This window comes from Nylanderia fulva, unplaced genomic scaffold (genome assembly GCF_048542155.1).
Source record: "Nylanderia fulva isolate GAGA-0341 unplaced genomic scaffold, ASM4854215v1 Scaffold341, whole genome shotgun sequence".
Taxonomy (NCBI): domain Eukaryota; kingdom Metazoa; phylum Arthropoda; class Insecta; order Hymenoptera; family Formicidae; genus Nylanderia; species Nylanderia fulva.
The window spans coordinates 54513-78758 of NW_028190413.1; the positions used below are offsets into that span (position 1 = coordinate 54513).

A 24246-nucleotide genomic window follows, 5' to 3' on the forward strand; every position below is an offset into this window, starting at 1 on the left:
CGTCCTGATGCAACGGACCACGGTAATGTACGGGACAGCGTGCGCGCCCTTTCTCGCTCTTCGGGTTATACAACAGCTCGTGACGGACGAAGGCAGCTCGTTTCCTCTTGCCGCGCCGGTCCTGCATGAGAACATCTACGTCGATGATGTTCTGTTCGGTGCCGATGATATTCCGCTTCTCAACAAACTCGCGATCAGGTCTGCGCTTTGCTCGGTCGGGGACGGTTCGAATTGAGAAAATGGTCGAGCATTCCGCTGCTCTGCTGAACAATATCGAGGTCGACAACCACGGCCTCGCGTGCGATCGCACTCTTCGAATCGACGAACATCTAAGAATCTTATCTTAGGCAATAAGCCTGGAGCCCATCTTCCGATATGTTTCAATTTACCGTAACTCATATTCCGTCCGTTTTCAAAACCAAGCTGTCAATACTCTCGTACGTTGCCAAATTGTTTGATCCAATGGGGTGGTGCACGCCAGTAACAATCGCTGCCAAGATCTTTATGCAACCATTGTGGCACTTAAACTCAACTGGGACGATGTCCTTCCGGACTGGACGTCCGGCAAAAGTGAGAAGCCCTTCAGGCCTCACTTGCCGATCTCCACGGTCTCCAACTGAATCGATGGATCAGCGAGGGTCTGACACTGTCCGCTGCGAATTGCACGGATTTTCTGACGCGTCCACTCACGCATACGCAGGCCGTGTATCTTCGGCTCACTTCTCTCCTGGCGAAATCTCTTCTCACTTGCTAATAGGCAAGTCAAAGGTCGCTCCGATCAGTCCCTCAGTATTCCTCGGCTGGAATTATGCGCAGCCGGATTGTTGGCTCGGCTAGGCTACTCGAATTCGTGCGAACCACTCTTGGTCTCGCCACCTCCCCGTGCTATAGCTGGACAGACTCAACTGTCGTTTTAGCGTGGGTCACGCAACAACCGGCCAAATGGAAGACGTTCGTCGCGAATCGCGTATCAGAGATACAATCGCGCGTTCCGAACGCGGTGTGGAACCACGTTCCCACCGATGAAAATCCCGCAGATTGCGCATCTCGCGGAATCGCCGGGTCTCTCCTTCGAACTCACCCACTCTGGTGGTGCGGCCCCGCATGGTTGCGTAACCCGATCGACGAGCCGTCGACTTCTCGATCGCACAATTTCGATACTCAAATCGAACAAAAGGAGAGTATTCAGTCTCATTTAGCTTCGACGGAACTTGACTGCGACTTTACGATAAGATTTTCGTCGTGGCCTCGGTTAATTCGCGTAACAGCGTATATAATGCGCTTCATCAATAAAACTCGGAAGCAGTCAATTCAATTCCCGTTGACGACGTTAGGGAGAACACACTAGCGTTATCAGCCCGCGAATGTCAACTCGCGAAAGAGTTTGTTCTGAGACGGATTCAGAAAGAGCTCTTCCCTCTCGAGTTTGCTGCGCTTACAAGTCAACGAGCCATATCCCTCGAAAAGCTCGATTCTGTCGCTCAACCCTTTCCTCGGCGAGGATGGATTAATCTGTGTTGGCGGGCGGCTTTCGCACGCGCCGCTTTCCTTTTCCGTTAAACACTCGATTATTCTCGCCTCGCATCCGCTAGTCGCTTTGGTTCTGTATCACGTGCATTTAAAATCTCTACACGCAGGTCTACAATTAACGCTCGCTACGCTACGACGCGAGTATTGGGTACTGCGCGCCCGAAGTCTCGCCAAACTCACTATTTTTCGTTGCGTTATTTGTACTCGAGAAAGGGCCACGATTCCCTTCCAACAGATGGGTGATCTGCCTCGCGTGCGGGTGACTCCTCCCGCACGCGCTTTTCTCAATTGCGGACTGGATTACGCTGGTCCGGTGCTCGTACGATCCTTGTCTGGTCGCGGAATCCCGTCACGAAAAGCGTATATCGCGATTTTTATTTGCATGGCGACTCGCGCCATTCATTTGGAGCTCGTGGAGGGCTACTCAACCTCAGCGTTTATCGGCGCGTTTTCTCGATTTTGCGCTCGACGCGGCCTGCCCTCGGCCATGTATTCAGATAATAGCACGAATTTTGTGGGCGCCGAACGCGAGCTTACCGCCGCGTTTTGCGCAGCTATCAGGGACCCGGACTTTCTCAATCGAACCGCTTCCGATCGAATCACGTGGCACTTTATGCCACCTTCCGCTCCTCATTTCGGCGGATTATGGGAGGCGGGAGTACGGAGTGTAAAGCACCATCTCCGTCGAGTGATTGGGGCTCATACTCTCACATTTGAGGAATTCTCAACAGTCTTATGCAATGTGGAGGCGTGTCTCAATTCCCGTTCCCGACCGCTCGCTCCTCTCAACGACTCGGTCGACGATTATGAACCGTTAACTCCCGGGCATTTTTTGATCGGCTCGGCCCTGACCGCAGTTCCCGAACCTTCCGTTTTGAATCTTCGCGAAAATAGACTGTCGCGCTGGCAACTCGTGCGCCAGATCTCAGAAAGATTCTGGAAGTTATGGCTTGACGACTATGTAAATACGTTACAACAGCGCGTCAAGTGGAAACGACCTGCCAAAACCGAGATCCGCGTCGGTCAACTCGTCTTATTGCGTAACCCTCTACTCCCCCCTTGCAAATGGGAGCTCGCTCGCGTACTACGATGTCACACGGGTCAAGACGGATTAACTCGCGTTGTTACGGTGAAGACTGCGGCGTCCGAGTATAAGCGACCGATTAATAAGCTATGCCTGCTTCCAATCGATATCGAGAAGCTGGAGCCTCCGACGTAAAGCGACTTCACGCTCCCGATTTCAAAGGAAATCATACGTACCGTACTCTCGATATTCCGATCGCCTCTTTAAATTCTTCTAAATGTTCTCTTAGTTTTGTACTCATAGCATACATTTCGAAACGATAGTTTCGAGGCGAGCGGTATGTTAAGGACCGTCAACACTTTTATTAAATTCGAGTCTATCTATTCTGTAAATTTATGTCGTTCAAATTGTCGGTCCGCCAAGTCGTTCGATCTTGCTTATTGTGTCAATATTTTTAAATTACTCGCGTTATTTGTGTCAGCCTCGCAGTAACGGCCGTCCTTTGTGATTATCGTCTTAAAAATTAAATATTTTGGCATGACTCTCGTCGACAGATTCTCGTTTGCGAAAGTACCCTTCGACTTGTTTTCAACGTCTCTTGTTTATTCGTTGTTCTATCACGACTTTCGCACGCAGAAAACACCTTGAAGTGTTTCCCGGTCAAACTGTTTTTTTGCTTCTTCTCGCATGGGCAAATTGAGGAGCGAACCGGCGTTCCCGCCGACTCGACTCTTTGTCAGAAGCCAACGAGAAATCATACGATCGAGATCGCGTCTGCACCTTGAGAATTCGAACAACTTGGCGGACTTATCATTAGTAACGGGAACGCGGAACTCTATCTAAGTGTCGCGTCCGTGATACGATTCGCATCATTATATTTAATTCGGACAAAGTGAATAAATGACAGTGTTGTTAATTTGATTCAACCATGGTGCATTTATAAATCTGTTCCTCTCGCTCGCTCCCGTCTTCAATCTTCAGTCTCGCGGTCGCGGTCCACTATCATTCTGTCTCTCTCTTTCCTTCTCAACGTTCTATCACTCTGTCTCTCTCGCTCCTTCTCAACGCTATACCGCCGTCTCTCTCATCGCACATTCATCCCGCGTTCTCGCGGAGCGGAACCCGCCGCACGCGTTCACGACATTCGAGTGAAACTCCTCGAATCACGAACACTATAGTTGTAGCATAATTTGCTCTTCTTATTAAAGTGTTAGATCTAAACATCAAATATTAATTAGAATTGATGATATTAATAATAATTATAATTTAATTAGACAAATAATCAAGAGTGAGTTATTTTACCTGTGATTAACACAGTGATGGAATGTAACACGTAAACTTTTGTTTATCAATATATATAATAAACTGTGACTCTTTTGATATGTGTAAATCAGTTGAACAACTAAGTTAGACTGGATATAAGAAACGTGTGAGACTTTTTAGCCTTTCATTGGCGATACAGTTGTTGTCCTGACAGTAACATAGCTGGTTTCTGTCTGTGACACTGAGGGAAAGTTTATTGAACTTGAATGTGTGGCTCTGGCATCCTGGTGTGATATGTATAGTTATAGACTTGTAATAATAGATGTCTTCTGCGAACTAAGCTAATATAGACTACAATTGCAGCATAATCCGCTCTTTTTATGTTGTATTAGATCTAAAACATCAAATATTAATTTAGAATTAATAATATCAATATAATTATAATCTAACTAGATAAATAAATAATCAAGAGTTACTCATTCTACCTGTGTTTACACAGTGATGGAATGTAACATGTAATACATCTGTTTATTATATATGATGAACTGTGATTCTCTTGATATGTGTAAATCAATTAAACTATAAGTTAGGCTGGATATAAGACACGTGTGAAACTTTATAATTAATCTCTTATTGGTGATACAGTTGTTGCCTCGATAGTAATATAGCTAGTCTTTCTATCTATAATACTGAGGAAAAGGTTACTGAGCTTGAGCATGTGGCCTTGATATCCTGGTGTAGTGAGAAATATCATAATATCAAGTACTTCTTAGTGGTATGTGAGAAGCGTTGTTTTACATAACTCTGAAATTGAACGAACGAATATATTTACAACTCCGAAATGTGACAAATATTATAAATAAAGGATAGTCTGGACTTACTTGATTAGAATCAGTGATTATCTCATATTATAATTAGTTATTAGACATATAATAATATAAAGTAATACATATATAAGAATTAAGAATATTAATAATAATTAGATAAATAAATAATCAAGAATGACTTACTTTACCTGCACTTAATATAGTGATGGGATGTAGCACGTGAAACATTTGTTTATCAATGTATATGATAAACTGTGACTCTTTTGATACGAGTAAATCAATTAATCAATTAAGATAGACTGGTTACAAGATATGTGTAAGGTTCTTTCCTTAATTAATCCCTTATCGGTGATACGGTTGATGTCTTGATAGTAACATGGTGGTCTTTCTATTTAATACTGAGGAAGGGATTATTGAACTTGAATCTGTGGCCCTGTTATCCTGGCGTAGTGAGAAATATCATCATAATATGAAGCACTCTCTTAGTGGTATGTGAGAAGCGTTGTTTTATACAACCCTGAAACTGAACAAATATATTCATTAAAAGAAGCTCCTAAATTGTTTTCTGTGTTTAGTAATTGGACTTATGTTACTTGATAACTATATATGGATCACATAATAATATAAGAGGTAATTTATACTTTCTGGATATATGTACAAGCATGGTCTGATGTTGACTTGTAGTATAGACGAAGAATACCAGAGAAATTTTCCTGGGCTGAATGAACTTATATGGAGATTCCCATCGTAGTGTGGTTTTTGCTCTTTTCAAGCCTTTCCTGATGCAAACAAACAAACAATTAAGTTAGAATTAATAATTAATATTCAGCTATCTGATGACTAGTTTATTAGAATAACTGATTTGAGTGAAGACTGATAAATTAAACAATTGTGTTGTTTCTATGACATTATAAGTTACGTAACGGGTAAATAACATTATAATTATTAATAAAAGGAACTAGTAATTGATAAACTTTCAATATTAACTAATAAACTGAATAGTTAGTGTGTGAATATGGTTATTCAATATTGGAGAATGAAAATATTATTCATTGAACAATTATAAGTTTATAGTATTTTAATTACATATACTATTGTGACCTGACAAGTAGTAAGATGAAATCTTTCTTCATTGATGATCTTCATTCTATAATAATGCTGATGTCTGTTGTCATCTGATAATTTGTGAAGAATACTAGAAATTCTCATTGAGCTGTGTTAATTTGTACGAAGATTGCCATTGTATCTTGATTCTTCAAGCCTTTCCTGATATTAACATACAATAAAAATTTATTAGAATAACTAAATTGAGTGAAAAACTGACAATTGAACAATTACAGTGTTTCTATGACATTATAAGTTATGCAGTGGACAAATAACATTATAATTATTAATAAAGTAACTAGTAATTGATAAATTTTCAATATTAATTAATAAACTGAACAGTCAGTGTGTTAAATTTGCCTATTTAATATTGGTAAATGGAAATATTATCTATTGAATAATTATAAGTTTATCGTACTTTAATTACACATACTATTGTGATCTGATAAGTAGTTGAAGAATAATAAATGAATAAGTCTTTTCTTATTGATAATCTTCATATTTATTATAATGCTGGTGCTTGTTGTATAAAGTCATCATTACTATTTGATAATTTGTGAAGAATATTGGAAGCTCTCATTGGGCTGTGTGAATTTACATGAAGACTGTCATTGTACTGGTTTTTGGCCTCTTCTAGCCTATCCTGATATTAATATATAATTAAAGTTAATATTAATATTTAATATTAATTATCTAAATAATTAGCTTATTAGAATAACTGATTTGAGTGAAAACTGACAATTAAACAATTATGGTGTTTCTATGACATTATAAGTTACATAGTGAGCAAATAACATTATAATTATTAATAAAGTAACTAGTAACTGATAAATTTTCAATATAAACTAATAAACTGAACAGTTAGTGTGTGAATTTCAATATTGGAGAACGGAAATATTATCCACTGAATAATTATAGGTTTATAATACTTAAATATATACACTATTGATACCTGATAAGTAGTTGAAGAAGAAATCTTTCTTTATTAATGATCTTCATATATTCATTATAATGCTGGTGCCTGTTGTATAAAATCATAGGTATCATCTGATTTTGTGAAGAATATTAGAAACTTTCATCGGACCGTGTGAACTTATATAAAGACTGCCACTGCAGTATGGCTTTGATCCCTTCAAACCTTTTCTGATATTAATAAATAACCAAAAGTCAGAATTAATAATTAATTAATATTAATTACTTAAATAATTAGCTTATTAGAATAACTGATCTGAGTAAAAAGCTAATAATTGAACAACTGTATTGTTTTTATGACATTATAAGTAATATAATGGGTGAATAACATTATAATTATTGATAAAATAATTAGTAATTGATAGATTTTCAACATTTAACTAATAAACTGAACAGATAGTGTGTGAAATGTGCCTACTCAATAATGGAGAATGGAAATATTGCCCCTCGATGCAAATGGATCTCAACTGAAGAAGCTGATGCTGACGATACTGAGTGCTGCTAGCTGGAATACACCTTGGTGGGCTCTCTGAGGACTGCCTGGAGTTCAGCCATGGATGCGCAACTCCTGAAAAGTTAAGTGGCATTGATTACGGGTGTTCTCTATGAATTTGACTTTACGTAACATCACATTAGTAAAGGTTTTTAAGATTATAACCTAATAAATTGAAATATAGGTTGTAATAACCTTAATGACATTTAATTTATATTATAAACAAAGTTAATAAGTGAATTCAATTAGTACGCACACTATAAACTCATAAAGCGATAATAGACTACTATGATATCAAATCATATATAAATAAACAATATTAACTACTTACGCTGCATCTTGCTTTGCGAATAATCTTGAGGTATGATCACTTTAGTGTTAGAAATAATAGCCGGAATCTCATACCCTTGCGTTGAACTTATGATGACTTGTATTTGCCTCCGTGACTTGATGGGATGTGTACTTTAATAGCAAGAAAGTGTTAAACATATTGCGTTCGATAATAACAACACGAGTTATAGTATGCACTTAATTGGCATTGTAATTACAATTATAGAATTCGATACTTGATATTTATATGAGGGTTATAATTATATTAAGAATTACCTTGTATAAGTTATTGCATATTAGCATATATTAATAAGGATAATCAATGTTGGCAGCGTAAACCAGATTATTACAGCTTGACTGTGATCTCTATTTAGATATTTCTATTGCGAGTTCAATTAATATATAACATCACGTTACAACCTGTCACCTAATAAAGTGAGGTTGGGATTCACGTAGGATTGTTTTCTTCCTCGTGGATATACTAAAGTTACCAAAAGAGCATTGACGCGCCATCTATCGATGTCTGGCTGAGCCTTGTAGCAAATGCAATGAACAGTCATTGAATAAGATATAGATGGGTAACTCTGTGTTCCTAAACGAGATTATATAAGTTACTAGATCTAGGGGAATTGTTAAATTGGCCAATCTCTGGTTTTCTCTTATTTAATGCATCATTAAGGGCGTTTCTAATATTAAATCAGTAAATTTAACAGTTAAAGAGTTACCATAGCTTATTTGCATGCATATTTATAGCGTTAATAGTAATTTTCTATAGTATTACATTAATTATTGCGTAATTACAAACAGTTTAAACATTTATTTACAATTAATATACATATATATGAGGTGCTTATAATGCATGTGTAGAATATATTCTACTGTAGTATTATGCGTTTTGTCAACTCATATGCGATTGAGTAATTGAACAGACGCAATAACCGAGTGTATTACAGGTGTATATTAATAATTTTGAGGCTTCTCCTCCTCAATTGTTTTTGAGGTATGGAAGATGGCTACAATGTAATGCACCTGTCAAATGACTTATGTTATTATATATTGTAACTAAACCTAAGTTAATTTTAATGCGTGGATCCCAGGTGTTAGTAATTTAACATTTAGGGAATCCTTGCGGCTTTTAATAATAGATGTCACTGAACTGATATATTTGTAGCGACTTATAAATAAATTCACCAGATCTTTAAAAAAAAAAATGTTTTTTATTAAAAGTATAAAGCGAAAGAACAAAAAGAATTAATATGTAACAAATAAATGAATGAATGTGTTGTTATGGAAATATTGATTTTTCTTAAAAACATTATGTATATTAATGAATTGAAGTTATTACAAATGTATAAAGATGTAAAAAGTGTAAAAGTGCAGTGAAAAGTGTAAGGTGTAATAAAAGTGTAGAATGTAAATGAAAGGTGTGGATGATGAATGCTACAGTACTCCCCCCCAAGTGACGATATTCGTTGCGAAATGGACTTTCTTCTTCTTTGGTGGGTAGGTGCGTAAAGCTTTTCCAACAGTAGAAGAAGAAGAAGGATTTGAAGTAGCAGAAACAGGAGCTGAAGTAGCAGGAACAGGAACTGAAGTAGCAGGAACAGGAGTTGAAATAGCAGGAACAGGAGTGGAAATAGCAGGAACAGGAGCTGAAGATCTGGTAGAAAGTTCAGTAGAATCTGAAGTTCAAGGAATGAAGGCTGGCTTGAGACGTTCTGTCGAAATATTGACAACTCTTCCTGAAACATTAACTGCAAATAAATGATCAGAGATACGTTTCTCAATAGGAAAAGGGCCAGAATAAGGAGGTTGTAGTGACTTCCTAACAGTATCTTCTCGAATCCAAACATGAGTACAATCAAAAAGATTCTTGTGAACAAAAGATGATCTTTTGCAATGATGACTTGTAGGAGATGATCTGATATTCCTCATATGAATCCTGTGTTTTTCAAGAAAGATTTCAGGATCTGCAGGAAAATCTTCTTCAATGAAAAATTCTCCAGGAATACGAAGAGTGGATCCATAAAGAAGTTCTGCAGGTGAAGCTTTTAAATCTTCTTTGAAACACGAACGTAATCCCAAAAGAACTGAAGGTAAAGATTCTACCCAGTTGGTTGTTTCGTGGCACATAATCGCTGCTTTCAAAGTCCTATGCCATCTTTCCAGAATTCCATTTGAAGCAGGATGATAAGCAGAAGTTCTAATCCTTTGGCATCCAATTAGGTTTGTTAAAGCTTTGAATAAAGCTGCTTCAAACTGAGGACCTTGATCTGTTGTAATGCTGATAGGAGAACCAAAACGTGCTACCCAATGTGAATAAAATGTTGTAGAAATAGTTTCAGCAGAAATCTCAGAAATAGGAACAGCTTCAGGCCATCTGGAAAAACGATCAATCATAGTAAGACAATAACGGTAATTTTGACAAATAGGAAGTGGTCCAATAATGGCTAAATGCACATGCTGAAAGCGTTGATCAGGAATTGCAATCTTAATTGGAGAATTCTTGGTGTGTCTTGAAATCTTCGCACGTTGACATGGAAGACAAGTTCGAGTCCATTCCTTCACATCTTTCTTCAAAGAAGGCCAAATGAATTTCAGTAGTAATTGTTTAGATGTCAATCTGCCGCTGGGGTGAGCGAGTCTATGAACAACATCAAAAATTCTCTTGCGTAAGAGTTTAGGAACATATGGACGAATTAATTCCGAAGAGCAATCACAATAAATAGGTATGGTTGATCCTGAAAGAATAAGTTTCTTCAACAGAAGTGAAGAATTTGAAGAAAGTAAAACTTGAAGTTCTTCATCTTCTTTCTGATAATTAGCAAGTTCTTCTAAAGAAACTATAATAGGCATTGAAATAGATTCAATTCTTGACTGAGCATCAGCAACTGAATTCATTTTTCCAGAAATATAGGTAATATTTGTAGAGAATTGAGCAATAAAGTCCAATTGTCTGATCTGTCTTGGTGACGCTTTATCCAATTTCTGACGGAAAGCAAAAATCAAAGGTTTATGATCAGTTCTGATAATCAATTGTCTTCCTTCAACAAAATGCCTGAAATGTTTAATAGCCAAATAAATGCTAAGAAGTTCTCTATCATAAGTGCTATAATTTCTTTGAGCTTTGTCTAGTTTCTTTGAGAAAAATGCTATTGGTTTGATATCGTCGTCAATAGACTGTTCAAGTGATGCACCAACAGCAAAGTAAGAAGCATCACAAGTTAAAATAAGAGGAGCATGAGGAGCAGGATGAGAAAGGGTAGTAACTTGTAAAAGTTCTTCTTTACATGACTCGAAAGCTAATTCCGCTTCTTTAGTCCAAGAAATAATTCTTCTATCCCTCTTGCGACTGTCCTTTAAATATTCTGTTAACAGAGCTTGATGATTTGCAGCATCCTTGAGACAGCGACGATAATAATTGATAATTCCTAAGAATCTGCGTAATTCATGAAGTGTCTTAGGTTTAGGATAATCAATAATTGATTTCACTTTTTCGGATGTAGGTTTAACTCCTTGGTTAGAAACTAAGTAACCAAGAAAAGAAATCTCGCTTTGACCGAAAAGACATTTAGCGACATTGATTGTCATTCCAGCTTGTTGAAGACGATCAAAAATAATGCGTAAGTGAGCAATATGTTCTTTCTCATCTTTAGAAGCAATAAGAATGTCATCAAGATAACAAAAGGCAAAACTCAAATCATTAAGTAAAGAGTTCATGAGCCGTTGAAAAGTTTGGGCTGCGTTTCGTAAACCGAAAGGCATTACGACAAATTCAAAAAGCCCAAATGGAGTAGTGACAGCTGTTTTGTGAATATCTTCTTTAGCGACGGGTACTTGATAGTACGCTTTAACTAAGTCGATTTTAGAAAAGATATTCTTACCAAAAAGTGAAGAAGAAAAATCTTGAATATGAGGTAAGGGATAACGATCCGGGATAGTCACTGAATTGAGTGCACGATAATCACCACACAGTCTCCAAGAATTTTGTTCCTTTTTAGGTACCATATGTAGAGGGGCTGCCCAGGAGCTGCTTGAAGGCCTGCAAATTCCTTGCTCCATCATAGACTTGAATTCTTCCTTGGCACATTTAAGTTTCTCAGGAGTAAGTCTTCTGGGAGTCGAAAATTTAGGAGAACCTTCCGTAACGATATGATGCTCAACACCATGCGTTTTTACCGAGGAAATTGGAGAAAACGGGTGAGTCCTGGAAATTCGGTTAAAAATTTGTGGTACACAGAATCAGGAGATGTGGTAAAAATTGACAAATGTGCAACTTCTTGAATTTTTCCAGTATTCATAAGACCGGTAACATTATCAATCAATTTCTTGTTTTTAATGTCAATTAGGAGATTAAAATGACAAAAAAAATCGGCGCCTAAAATAGGACGTTGAATATCCGCGACACAAAATTTCCATTTGAATTCTCTCCTTAAACCGAGGTTCAAAATTAAAGTTTTTGAACCGTAAGTATTAATTTGAGTACCATTTGCGGCAAAAAGTTTTAAATTAGTATGCCACGGCTTCAATAAAACCTTTTTAGGTAACAACGATATATCAGCGCCCGTATCGACAAGAAAATTCAAATTTGAATGTCTGTCGAAAATAATGAGGCGATTGTTAGAAACACCGTCGTAAGCAGCCTCAGTCTTAAGCGGCGTTTTTAGTTTTCCTGTGAAGCCAAGAATGTTTTGGACATAGAACAAGGTAAAGTACATCGTTTAGCCTTATCACCAAACTTCTTATGGTAAAAACAAGTTGATGTATCTTTAATATCTTTATTTGATTTGTCTTTGTTACGCGATAACGATTTAAATCTTCTATTCTCTCTAGACCGGCTTTTGGAACGATCTCGACGACGAGAAACTTCAAGAGCTTCGATTCTTCGTAGCAAATCCGCGAAATCCGAAGATTTATTATTTGCATTATTGGAAACTTCCGCGACTTGCAAACCGCCGTCCCGATCAGCAATTTTATCGGCTAATTCCGCAAGTTTAACAAGAGGAACATCCTCTACTACGGCTAAAGTCGTTTGAATTCTATGTGGTAAGCGTTGAAGCCAAATCATTTGCAAAACACTATCTGCTAAAGATCCTCCAGACAAATGACGAATTTCTCGAAGTAATTCCGAAGGTTTTTTATCACTAAGTTCAATTCCAGCTAATATTTGTCTCAAACGTTTTTCCTCTGAATCCGTAGAGCGATTTATTAATATTTTCTTTAAATAATTATATTTATCTGTTTCAGGTGGATTTTCAATGACTTCAGATATGTTTACTAAGGCTTGTTCATCAAGATGACGAATGACAGAACTATATTTAATATCATCTGATCGAATTCGATAAACCGTAAACTCACTTTCAATAGAAGCAAACCAGAGTTTAGGTTGTTTATGCCAGAAAGTCGGTAGTTTTAATAAACGAAACTCATTTGAGTGAATTTGTAACATAGGATCACTCACCTGATGTCCAGTTTGAGAAGGTAAAATATTAATATTATCTGATCCAACCTGATTTGATCCGCTCGCCAAATCCATATCAATCTGTGTATCCGAACAGGGTCTAACTGGTGATCTATCGATTGGCATTTTCCTCTTGTTCCAGGAATCCGATAAAATGATTTGAGAATTTCCGTGAAGGACTAATCCGCCTCTGATGTTTCAAAGATCCGGAGAATGAATCTCTTAAAATCAGAATATCCAGCAATTCTTCCAAGCGATGATAATATTTCGCAGACTTCAAATACAATGATCACTTGGCACTTATTCCGCATCAGCCTTTAAAATGCGTCGGCTTTAATATCACGTCGGGGTCACCAAAAATGTAGCGACTTATAAATAAATTCACCAGATCTTTAAAAAAAAATGTTTTTTATTGAAAGTATAAAGCGAAAGAACAAAAAGAATTAATATTTAACAAATAAATGAATGAATGTGTTGTTATGGAAATATTGATTTTTCTTAAAAACATTATGTATATTAATGAATTGAAGTTATTACAAATGTATAAAGATGTAAAAAGTGTAAAAGTGCAGTGAAAAGTGTAAGGTGTAATAAAAGTGTAGAGTGTAAATGAAAGGTGTGGATGATGAATGCTACATATTTGTACAAATATGTAGCATTCATCATCCACACCTTTCATTTACACTCTACACTTTTATAAAACTTTTGTACAAATATGTAGCATTCATCATCCACACCTTTCATTTACACTCTACACTTTTATTACACCTTACACTTTTCACTGCACTTTTACACTTTTTACATCTTTATACATTTGTAATAACTTCAATTCATTAATATACATAATGTTTTTAAGAAAAATCAATATTTCCATAACAACACATTCATTTATTTGTTAAATATTAATTCTTTTTGTTCTTTCGCTTTATACTTTCAATAAAAAACATTTTTTTTTAAAGATCTGGTGAATTTATTTATAAGTCGCTACATTTTTGGTGACCCCGACGTGATATTAAAGCCGACGCATTTTAAAGGCTGATGCGGAATAAGTGCCAAGTGATCGTCGTATTTGAAGTCTGCGAAATATTATCATCGCTTGGAAGAATTGCTGGATATTCTGATTTTAAGAGATTCATTCTCCGGATCTTTGAAACATCAGAGGCGGATTAGTCCTTCACGGAAATTCTCAAATCATTTTATCGGATTCCTGGAACAAGAGGAAAATGCCAATCGATAGATCACCAGTTAGACCCTGTTCGGATACACAGATTGATATGGATTTGGCGAGCGGATCAAATCAGGTTGGATCAGATAATATTAATATTTTACCTTCTCAAACTGGACATCAGGTGAGTGATCCTATGTTACAAATTCACTCAAATGAGTTTCGTTTATTAAAACTACCGACTTTCTGGCATAAACAACCTAAACTCTGGTTTGCTTCTATTAAAAGTGAGTTTACGGTTTATCGAATTCGATCAGATGATATTAAATATAGTTCTGTCATTCGTCATCTTGATGAACAAGCCTTAGTAAACATATCTGAAGTCATTGAAAATCCACCTGAAACAGATAAATATAATTATTTAAAGAAAATATTAATAAATCGCTTTACGGATTCAGAGGAAAAACGTTTGAGACAAATATTAGCTGGAATTGAACTTAGTGATAAAAAACCTTCGGAATTACTTCGAGAAATTCGTCATTTGTCTGGAGGATCTTTAGCAGATAGTGTTTTGCAAATGATTTGGCTTCAACGCTTACCACATAGAATTCAAACGACTTTAGCCGTAGTAGAGGATGTTCCTCTTGTTAAACTTGCGGAATTAGCCGATAAAATTGCTGATCGGGACGGCGGTTTGCAAGTCGCGGAAGTTTCCAATAATGCAAATAATAAATCTTCGGATTTCGCGGATTTGCTACGAAGAATCGAAGCTCTTGAAGTTTCTCGTCGTCGAGATCGTTCCAAAAGCCGGTCTAAAGAGAATAGAAGATTTAAATCGTTATCGCGTAACAAAGACAAATCAAATAAAGATATTAAAGATACATCAACTTGTTTTTACCATAAGAAGTTTGGTGATAAGGCTAAACGATGTACTTTACCTTGTTCTATGTCCAAAACATTCTTGGCTTCACAGGAAAACTAAAAACGCCGCTTAAGACTGAGGCTGCTTACGACGGTGTTTCTAACAATCGCCTCATTATTTTCGACAGACATTCAAATTTGAATTTTCTTGTCGATACGGGCGCTGATATATCGTTGTTACCTAAAAAGGTTTTATTGAAGCCGTGGCATACTAATTTAAAACTTTTTGCCGCAAATGGTACTCAAATTAATACTTACGGTTCAAAAACTTTAATTTTGAACCTCGGTTTAAGGAGAGAATTCAAATGGAAATTTTGTGTCGCGGATATTCAACGTCCTATTTTAGGCGCCGATTTCCTTTGTCATTTTAATCTCCTAATTGACATTAAAAACAAGAAATTGATTGATAATGTTACCGGTCTTATGAATACTGGAAAAATTCAAGAAGTTGCACATTTGTCAATTTTTACCACATCTCCTGATTCTGTGTACCACAAATTTTTAACCGAATTTCCAGGACTCACCCGTTTTCTCCAATTTCCTCGGTAAAAACGCATGGTGTTGAGCATCATATCGTTACGGAAGGTTCTCCTAAATTTTCGACTCCCAGAAGACTTACTCCTGAGAAACTTAAATGTGCCAAGGAAGAATTCAAGTCTATGATGGAGCAAGGAATTTGCAGGCCTTCAAGCAGCTCCTGGGCAGCCCCTCTACATATGGTACCTAAGAAGGAACAAAATTCTTGGAGACTGTGTGGTGATTATCGTGCACTCAATTCAGTGACTATCCCGGATCGTTATCCCTTACCTCATATTCAAGATTTTTCTTCTTCACTTTTTGGTAAGAATATCTTTTCTAAAATCGACTTAGTTAAAGCGTACTATCAAGTACCCGTCGCTAAAGAAGATATTCACAAAACAGCTGTCACTACTCCATTTGGGCTTTTTGAATTTGTCGTAATGCCTTTCGGTTTACGAAACGCAGCCCAAACTTTTCAACGGCTCATGAACTCTTTACTTAATGATTTGAGTTTTGCCTTTTGTTATCTTGATGACATTCTTATTGCTTCTAAAGATGAGAAAGAACATATTGCTCACTTACGCATTATTTTTGATCGTCTTCAACAAGCTGGAATGACAATCAATGTCGCTAAATGTCTTTTCGGTCAAAGCGAGATTTCTTTTCTTGGTTACTTAGTTTCTAACCAAGGAGTTAAACCTACATCCGAAAAAGTGAAATCAATTATTGATTATCCTAAACCTAAGACACTTCATGAATTACGCAGATTCTTAGGAATTATCAATTATTATCGTCGCTGTCTCAAGGATGCTGCAAATCATCAAGCTCTGTTAACAGAATATTTAAAGGACAGTCGCAAGAGGGATAGAAGAATTATTTCTTGGACTAAAGAAGCGGAATTAGCTTTCGAGTCATGTAAAGAAGAACTTTTACAAGTTACTACCCTTTCTCATCCTGCTCCTCATGCTCCTCTTATTTTAACTTGTGATGCTTCTTACTTTGCTGTTGGTGCATCACTTGAACAGTCTATTGACGACGATATCAAACCAATAGCATTTTTCTCAAAGAAACTAGACAAAGCTCAAAGAAATTATAGCACTTATGATAGAGAACTTCTTAGCATTTATTTGGCTATTAAACATTTCAGGCATTTTGTTGAAGGAAGACAATTGATTATCAGAACTGATCATAAACCTTTGATTTTTGCTTTCCGTCAGAAATTGGATAAAGCGTCACCAAGACAGATCAGACAATTGGACTTTATTGCTCAATTCTCTACAAATATTACCTATATTTCTGGAAAAATGAATTCAGTTGCTGATGCTCAGTCAAGAATTGAATCTATTTCAATGCCTATTATAGTTTCTTTAGAAGAACTTGCTAATTATCAGAAAGAAGATGAAGAACTTCAAGTTTTACTTTCTTCAAATTCTTCACTTCTGTTGAAGAAACTTATTCTTTCAGGATCAACCATACCTATTTATTGTGATTGCTCTTCGGAATTAATTCGTCCATATGTTCCTAAACTCTTACGCAAGAGAATTTTTGATGTTGTTCATAGACTCGCTCACCCCAGCGGCAGATTGACATCTAAACAATTACTACTGAAATTCATTTGGCCTTCTTTGAAGAAAGATGTGAAGGAATGGACTCGAACTTGTCTTCCATGTCAACGTGCGAAGATTTCAAGACACACCAAGAATTCTCCAATTAAGATTGCAATTCCTGATCAACGCTTTCAGCATGTGCATTTAGACATTGTTGGACCACTTCCTATTTGTCAAAATTACCGTTATTGTCTTACTATGATTGATCGTTTTTCCAGATGGCCTGAAGCTGTTCCTATTTCTGAGATTTCTGCTGAAACTATTTCTACAACATTTTATTCACATTGGGTAGCACGTTTTGGTTCTCCTATCAGCATTACAACAGATCAAGGTCCTCAGTTTGAAGCAGCTTTATTCAAAGCTTTAACAAACCTAATTGGATGCCAAAGGATTAGAACTTCTGCTTATCATCCTGCTTCAAATGGAATTCTGGAAAGATAGCATAGGACTTTGAAAGCAGCGATTATGTGCCACGAAACAACCAACTGGGTAGAATCTTTACCTTCAGTTCTTTTGGGATTATGTTCGTGTTTCAAAGAAGATTTAAAAGCTTCACCTGCAGAACTTCTTTATGGATCCACTCTTCGTATTCCTGGAGAATTTTTCATTGAAGAAGATTTTCCTGCAGATCCTGAAATCTTTCTTGAAAAACACAGGATTCATATGAGGAATATCAGATCATCTCCTACAAGTCATCATTGCAAAAGATCACCTTTTGTTCACAAGAATCTTTTTGATTGTACTCATGTTTGGATTCGAGAAGATACTGTTAGGAAGTCACTACAACCTCCTTATTCTGGCCCTTTTCCTATTGAGAAACGTATCTCTGATCATTTATTTGCAGTTAATGTTTCAGGAAGAGTTGTCAATATTTCGACAGAACGTCTCAAGCCAGCCTTCATTCCTAGAACTTCAGATTCTACTGAACTTTCTACCAGATCTTCAGCTCCTGTTCCTGCTATTTCAACTCCTGTTCCTGCTACTTCAGCTCCTATTCCTGCTACTTCAGCTCCTGTTTCTGCTACTTCAAATCCTTCTTCTTCTTCTACTGTTGGAAAAGCTTTACGCACCTACCCACCAAAGAAGAAGAAAGTTCATTTCGCAACGAATATCGTCACTTGGGGGGGAGTACTGTAGCATTCATCATCCACACCTTTCATTTACACTCTACACTTTTATTACACCTTACACTTTTCACTGCACTTTTACACTTTTTACATCTTTATACATTTGTAATAACTTCAATTCATTAATATACATAATGTTTTTAAGAAAAATCAATATTTCCATAACAACACATTCATTCATTTATTTGTTATATATTAATTCTTTTTGTTCTTTCGCTTTATACTTTCAATGAATAAACATTACTTTTTCAAAGATCTGGTGAATTTATTTATAAGTCGCTACATATTATTATACGAGGTGTGTTCAAAAAGTATCGAGAATTTTGTGTTTTTTCAAAAATTATTTATTTATTCATGAATATCTATTTTGTCCCCTTCAAAGTAATCCCCACCAGATATTATACACTTGTGCCAACGTTTTTTCCAATCCTCGAAGCACTTCAAAAAATCATTTTTTGTGATTTTGTTCAGCTCCTCCTTCGATGCCGTCTTTATCTCCTCAATCGTAGCGTAGCGTCGTCCTTTCATGGGCCTCTTCAGTTTCGGGAACAAGAAAAAGTCACAGGGGGCCAGATCTGGGGAATACGGTGGCTGCGGCATTATTAGTGTGTTGTTTTTGGCCAAAAATTAAGCAATTTTGGTACGAATTTCGCGGCGACCCGTGTCATGCCCAAATTATTGGTAAAAATCGAATGGCACGAGCCAATCGATATGTTTAGGTCCTCAGCAACTTCTCTAACGGTGATTCGACGATTGTACCAATACTATTTTCTTCACTTCATCAATGTTTTCGTCTGTTGTTGACGTGCTCGGGCGTCCGGCACGCTCTTCGTCGTTCACATCTTCTCGGCCCTCGGAAAACATTTTGTACCACCGATAAACGTTGCTTCGGTCCAAGGTAGCTTCACCATATGCCACAGTCAACATTCGGAATGCGTCCGCGCACTTAATTCTGTTTTTCACACAAAATTTGATACAGATTCTTTGATCCATTTTTTGGAATAGGCAAAAATTGAAGACGAGCCAAAACACGTGCAAGCAAAGCAGCTGTCAAAAATTAACTGAACATTCAAAATGGCCGTACTTGTCGGCATAAATGAGAAACATGAGTACCAACATAACGCCACAAAAAAATCGAAAATCGAATATACGTAACCCGCGGAAATTCAAAATTCGCGATACTTTTGGAACACACCTCGTATGTACATGTATTGGCTAAGTTAAAATGGAGACGGTCGATGAAATAATCACTAGAACACTTAAAGCCCGTCTCACACCTACAATGATTACTAGGTGTGCTTTAAACTCAATTAATAAACTTTGTAGCAATTATACACGAAATCGTATAGAGTCACATGAAGAGCTAAACAACATTGAGGCGTGTATTAGGATTGTCTACAGCCAGGGCTATAAGATGTTTTGTGCACGATCTTATTTACTGGGAAAGGTAACCAGATATGAATCCATTCTCAAGAATGTCAACTTTGACAATACTGTACGGATTAATTTACCGCCAAATATGGACGATATTGAAATCAGTTCGCGTAGACTTATAAATGCCTCGACTAGTCCTGGTGAAACAAATATAGGAGATTTCTCTGCTGTTGAAGCAATGGCATCGCACCTCGTGGATATCGAAAGGATGATTGAATTGGACAAAACAGAAGATGCATTAATTAACGCAGGTCATATATTAAAAGATACACAAGTTGAGTTTGAGAAATTGAGTGAGGAATTCTATGCTATCTCCTCCTCAATTAATTATGATAAAATAGACATGCTGGACGGATTACATTTAGGACAACTTGGCAAGCTTATGGACTCTGACTATAAGGGAAGGACACCCTTGGAAAAACCATTCATTTCTGATGATAACATGGCAAGTACAAATGATACGAATATAAACTTACCGTCGCAGGAGGCTATCGGATCCTCCAGTGATCGGCATGACGGAGTTGTCGTCCCCGGCTCCGCCCTGTCGTTATCAATTGAGGGGCTGACCTGTTCGTTGCCGTCGGGCGAAGCAGGCCAATATGGCTACCGCGGATATGATCAAAACTAAGAATGGAGTTGTCCACGAACAAATGGAGGTCACAGAGGCAAATACTGACGCTTCCATGTGAGTTGCCTGTACACCATGATCCGGTAAATGACCCTCCTGTAGTGATTAGAATTGGATCTAATACTCCCTCAGTGGAGCTTGTTAAGGAGTTCACACAAGCTGGCAGCTCTACAACGAAGCGCAAGACTAACGAGTCGCCTGAAAATGATGATATTATAGCGCCTAACAGGAATCGCAAATTCAGAATTGTAGGCAGCTCGGATGAGCAAGAAGAGGCTGATAAAGAGACTACTGATCCTGTTACTAGCTTATGTGGAGATGATAATGATACGTCTCCCCCTGAGGTAAGTAGGAAACTACGTAAACAAAGCCAAAGGTGCCTGATAACAAGGCTTTCGTCCCCCCCTAAAAGCTTCACAGGATAAGGGGATCAGGATCATTGAGAACAGGCAGGTTATTCCCCCTAAAGTGATGAAACATAAACCTGTCTCTCCAAGGATTGCGCCTTTGGCGAGAGAAGGGGAGGATTCCCCCCCCCTTCCTTCGTCTTCCTTTTCTCGTCGGCACTCCAGAAATTCACTGGATACGGTGGTGAGTGGTCGACAGCCTGGCAGAGATAACAGGCCTGTAGTGAGTAAACCTAAGGTAGGTAGACGTAAGGTTGCTGTGGTCACCCTCACTAGCAAAACTGGTACAGACGCCTCGTACGCTGACAATCCTTCGAGCAGCCAGGCAAAATGTCTCCCTTGAAGGTTTGGGCATACAAGAAACCAGAATTCGTCGTGCTTTCAATGGAGGCTACAAGATTGAGGTTCCCGGTGAGAATGGTGCCAAACTCGCAAGCAAATTAAAGGACCAACTGGAGGTAATTCTTCAAGACGTTGCCAAAGTCGATAATCCTGTCGCCCGAGGAAAACTCAAGATAACTGGCCTGGCTCCCTCTACCTCCACCGAGGAAATTAGGGAACAGCTAGCCCAGATTAGTCGCTTCCCTCCAATGGTTTTTGGAATTAGTGAGGTGAAAAAAATGCGTGATGGTATGGGGATTGTGTGGGTACAATGCCCCCTTAATGCAGCAATTGCTATTGCTGAAGTTGGACGGCTGCGCATTGGCTGGACATCGGCGAGAGTCGAATTACTAAAAAAGCGTCTAGTCCAATGCTTTAAATGCTGGAGATTTGGACATGTGAGAACGAATTGTGCGGCTCCTGAAGATAGATTCGGTTCATGCTTTAGGTGTGGTGACAGTGCGCACAAAGCTAAGGATTGTTCGGTCTCTCCTCACTGCGTTATATGCTCGGACATTGGTAAGAACTGTAACCATCGTATCGGATCATTTGCCTGTCTAGTTAATAATGGCTATGACAACATTAGACGTGTAGATCAGAGGCAACCCGTGCGATTCTCTACACATGGTAATTAAGATGCTACAGTGTAACCTCAATAGGTCGTGGCAGGCTTTAGATCTCCTGCGGCAACAGTCGATTGAACTTGACATTAACCTGTGTATAATCTCTGAGCCTCCTTGTGGATCCAGTATACCTGTGAACTGTCATTATAGTAAAGATGGTTTAGCTTCCATAATGCTTGTAAATAGTAATTTTAGATATAAATTATATATATGTACAGATAATATCATAGCTTTAGAGTGTTCCGACTTTTACTTGGTGTCCTGCTATACAGGGTGATTCAAAACAACCGTTTGTCCTTAAAATGTCGTATTCCTGACTCAATTCTAAGACAATTTTTCCTTTACCAACATTTTATCCGAAGCTTAGTTTTTGAAATATAAAAAGAAATAGTTAGCGAATTACAGCACGAGTACGGGCGGTAATCAGGAGCGGCGCAACACATTATCCGACGCGGGCGATTACGTGGGCGCTCGAAGCGATCAGCTGTTTGTTACACGCGGCGTTTTGTGTGTGTGTGTGTGTGTGTGTGTGTACGCGTATACACACACACACACACACACACTCTCTCTCTCTATCTCTCTCACTGATTCTTACCTTGTAGAGATGTTTGATGTCCTTTGACGAATAATTGTTGCCTGACTGGATACAATCCGATATTGACACACTGTGACACACTGCATAATGAAATCATTTTTTTGTAATAAATTCTATTGACACTTTGACTCACGCACTTGATTAAAAATTATTGTAATAAATAACTGATTACAAATTACAACACATAATCACAATCTGAGAGAATTTTCTCTTAGAATTTGCCCTGAAAATTGTGGTAATCGTAGGATAATATTGTATGGAAAAAATTTTATTAGAATTCCTCTAATTAATATTTATCACATTCAAAATAATAATATCTATCACAATAAAATATGAAACATGTTTTATTAATTTTACTAAACCGTAAAGTAGTGAAGATTGATAATGCAAACAATAATCTTTCGATTATTACAAGAGTTAAGAGGACGATATGGCAGCGTACACAAACGAAGAATATTACGATATGCTAATGGCACTCGGCGAGTGTCATGGGCAGTATCACGTAGCTGCAAGAAGATACGCCGAATTATATCCAAATCGAGCAAGACATCCATCGGCTCCTGTTATACTTCGAGCAGCTCAGAGATTACACGAGACTGGCAGTCCTTCCGGATAAACACGATACTGGAAGAAATCGCAATGCAAGAAATTTGCGAAATACGGAGCGAATTGTACGTGCTTTCGAAGATAATCCTGAAACGAGTATTCGAGTGGTTGCTCGAGAACACAACTTTTCTTACTCGACGGTACAAAGAACGCTCAAAGAAGAAAAGTTGCACGCGTTTCATTATACACGCGTGCAACATTTACGAGCTGAAGATTATCAGGCAAGAAGAACATTTTGCAAAAATTTTTTGAGACAAGTGGATCGAGATCCCAGATTTTCTTCCCGTGTGATATTTAGTGATGAATCACTATTCACACAAGAAGGTATTTTTAACTCGCACAATATGCATTATTGGAGCGAAGAAAATCCCAGAGTAACGCGGCTCAAAAATTTTCAAGTACGTTGGAAAATAAATATCTGGGCTGGAATAATGGGTACCCAAATACTTGGGCCTGTTATTCTACCAGATATTTTAACTGGCCAGACGTACGTGGAACTTTTGAAAGAAAATATGCCCGATTTTTTAGAAGAAGTGCCACTATTTGAAAGAAATAAAATGTTCTTTCAACAAGACGGTGCTGGACCACACAACGCCAGGATTGTAACAAACTACTTGAACGAGCAGTTTCCTGGACGTTGGATGGATCGGTATGGCCCGATACGTTGGCCCGCAAGATCCCCGGACCTTAATCCTCTTGATTTCTTTTTATGGGGATACTGTAAGGAATCAATATACAAAACGCTTCCCGAGGACGTCGACGACTTAGAAACCAGATTGCTATATGTAATTTGGAATATCGAAGAGGAAGTAATGGAGAACGTGCAATTAAATTTATTTAAACGCATGAGAGCTTGCATAAGGATGGATGGTGGTCATTTTGAGCACCTATTATAAATTAATCCGCTCTTTTCAGAGCGACCAAAGTTAATCCGCTCTTTTCAGAGCGACCAAAGTCAATCCCCTCTTTTCAGAGCGACCAAAGTCAATCCGCTCTTTTCAGAGCGACCAATACATTTATACATGGAACATCTTGTTCGCAAAACATAATTATTTTTCTCACGTCTCGCTTAAAAAGAAAGGGCAAAACGGGCGGATAATGTTAAGTCATTAAAAAAAATGTATTATAACGTAAAAAATTATAATACGTTATAATATGCCTTTTTTAATAACATAATTATTATACGTTTTAATACATGTCTCGCGTCAATCACATGTTCGGCAACGCCG

General features: G+C 37.7%; 1 protein-coding gene and 2 long non-coding RNA genes across 9 annotated transcripts; 1 reads left to right on the forward strand and 2 right to left on the reverse strand.

Annotated features, from left to right (window-relative positions):
- Positions 1-2017: 2017 nt before the first annotated feature.
- Positions 2018-2749, forward strand: LOC146722252 (uncharacterized). The gene has a single exon (XM_085485143.1). The coding sequence runs from the start codon at positions 2018-2020 to the stop codon at positions 2747-2749; it is 732 nt and encodes a 243-aa protein (XP_085341269.1).
- A 1068-nt stretch (positions 2750-3817) lies between these two features.
- LOC114934384 (uncharacterized) lies at positions 3818-8024 on the reverse strand. 7 transcript variants are annotated; one of them, XR_014925259.1, is made up of 10 exons: positions 7820-8024; positions 7545-7675; positions 7139-7288; positions 6701-6891; positions 6182-6391; positions 5731-5910; positions 5286-5423; positions 4833-5167; positions 4303-4549; positions 3818-4211 (listed from the first exon to the last, which is right to left on the reverse strand). It is a non-coding gene; the product is annotated as an uncharacterized LOC114934384 (long non-coding RNA). The 7 variants fall into 7 exon arrangements; XR_014925256.1 differs by having other exon boundaries at positions 3819-4211; positions 4303-4621; positions 6292-6391; XR_014925258.1 differs by having other exon boundaries at positions 3819-4211; positions 4303-4621; positions 5746-5910.
- Positions 8025-13974: 5950 nt separating this feature from the next.
- Positions 13975-14820, reverse strand: LOC146722253 (uncharacterized). The gene is made up of 3 exons (XR_014925260.1): positions 14769-14820; positions 14334-14567; positions 13975-14211 (listed from the first exon to the last, which is right to left on the reverse strand). It is a non-coding gene; the product is annotated as an uncharacterized LOC146722253 (long non-coding RNA).
- Between the last annotated feature and the right edge of the window lie 9426 nt (positions 14821-24246).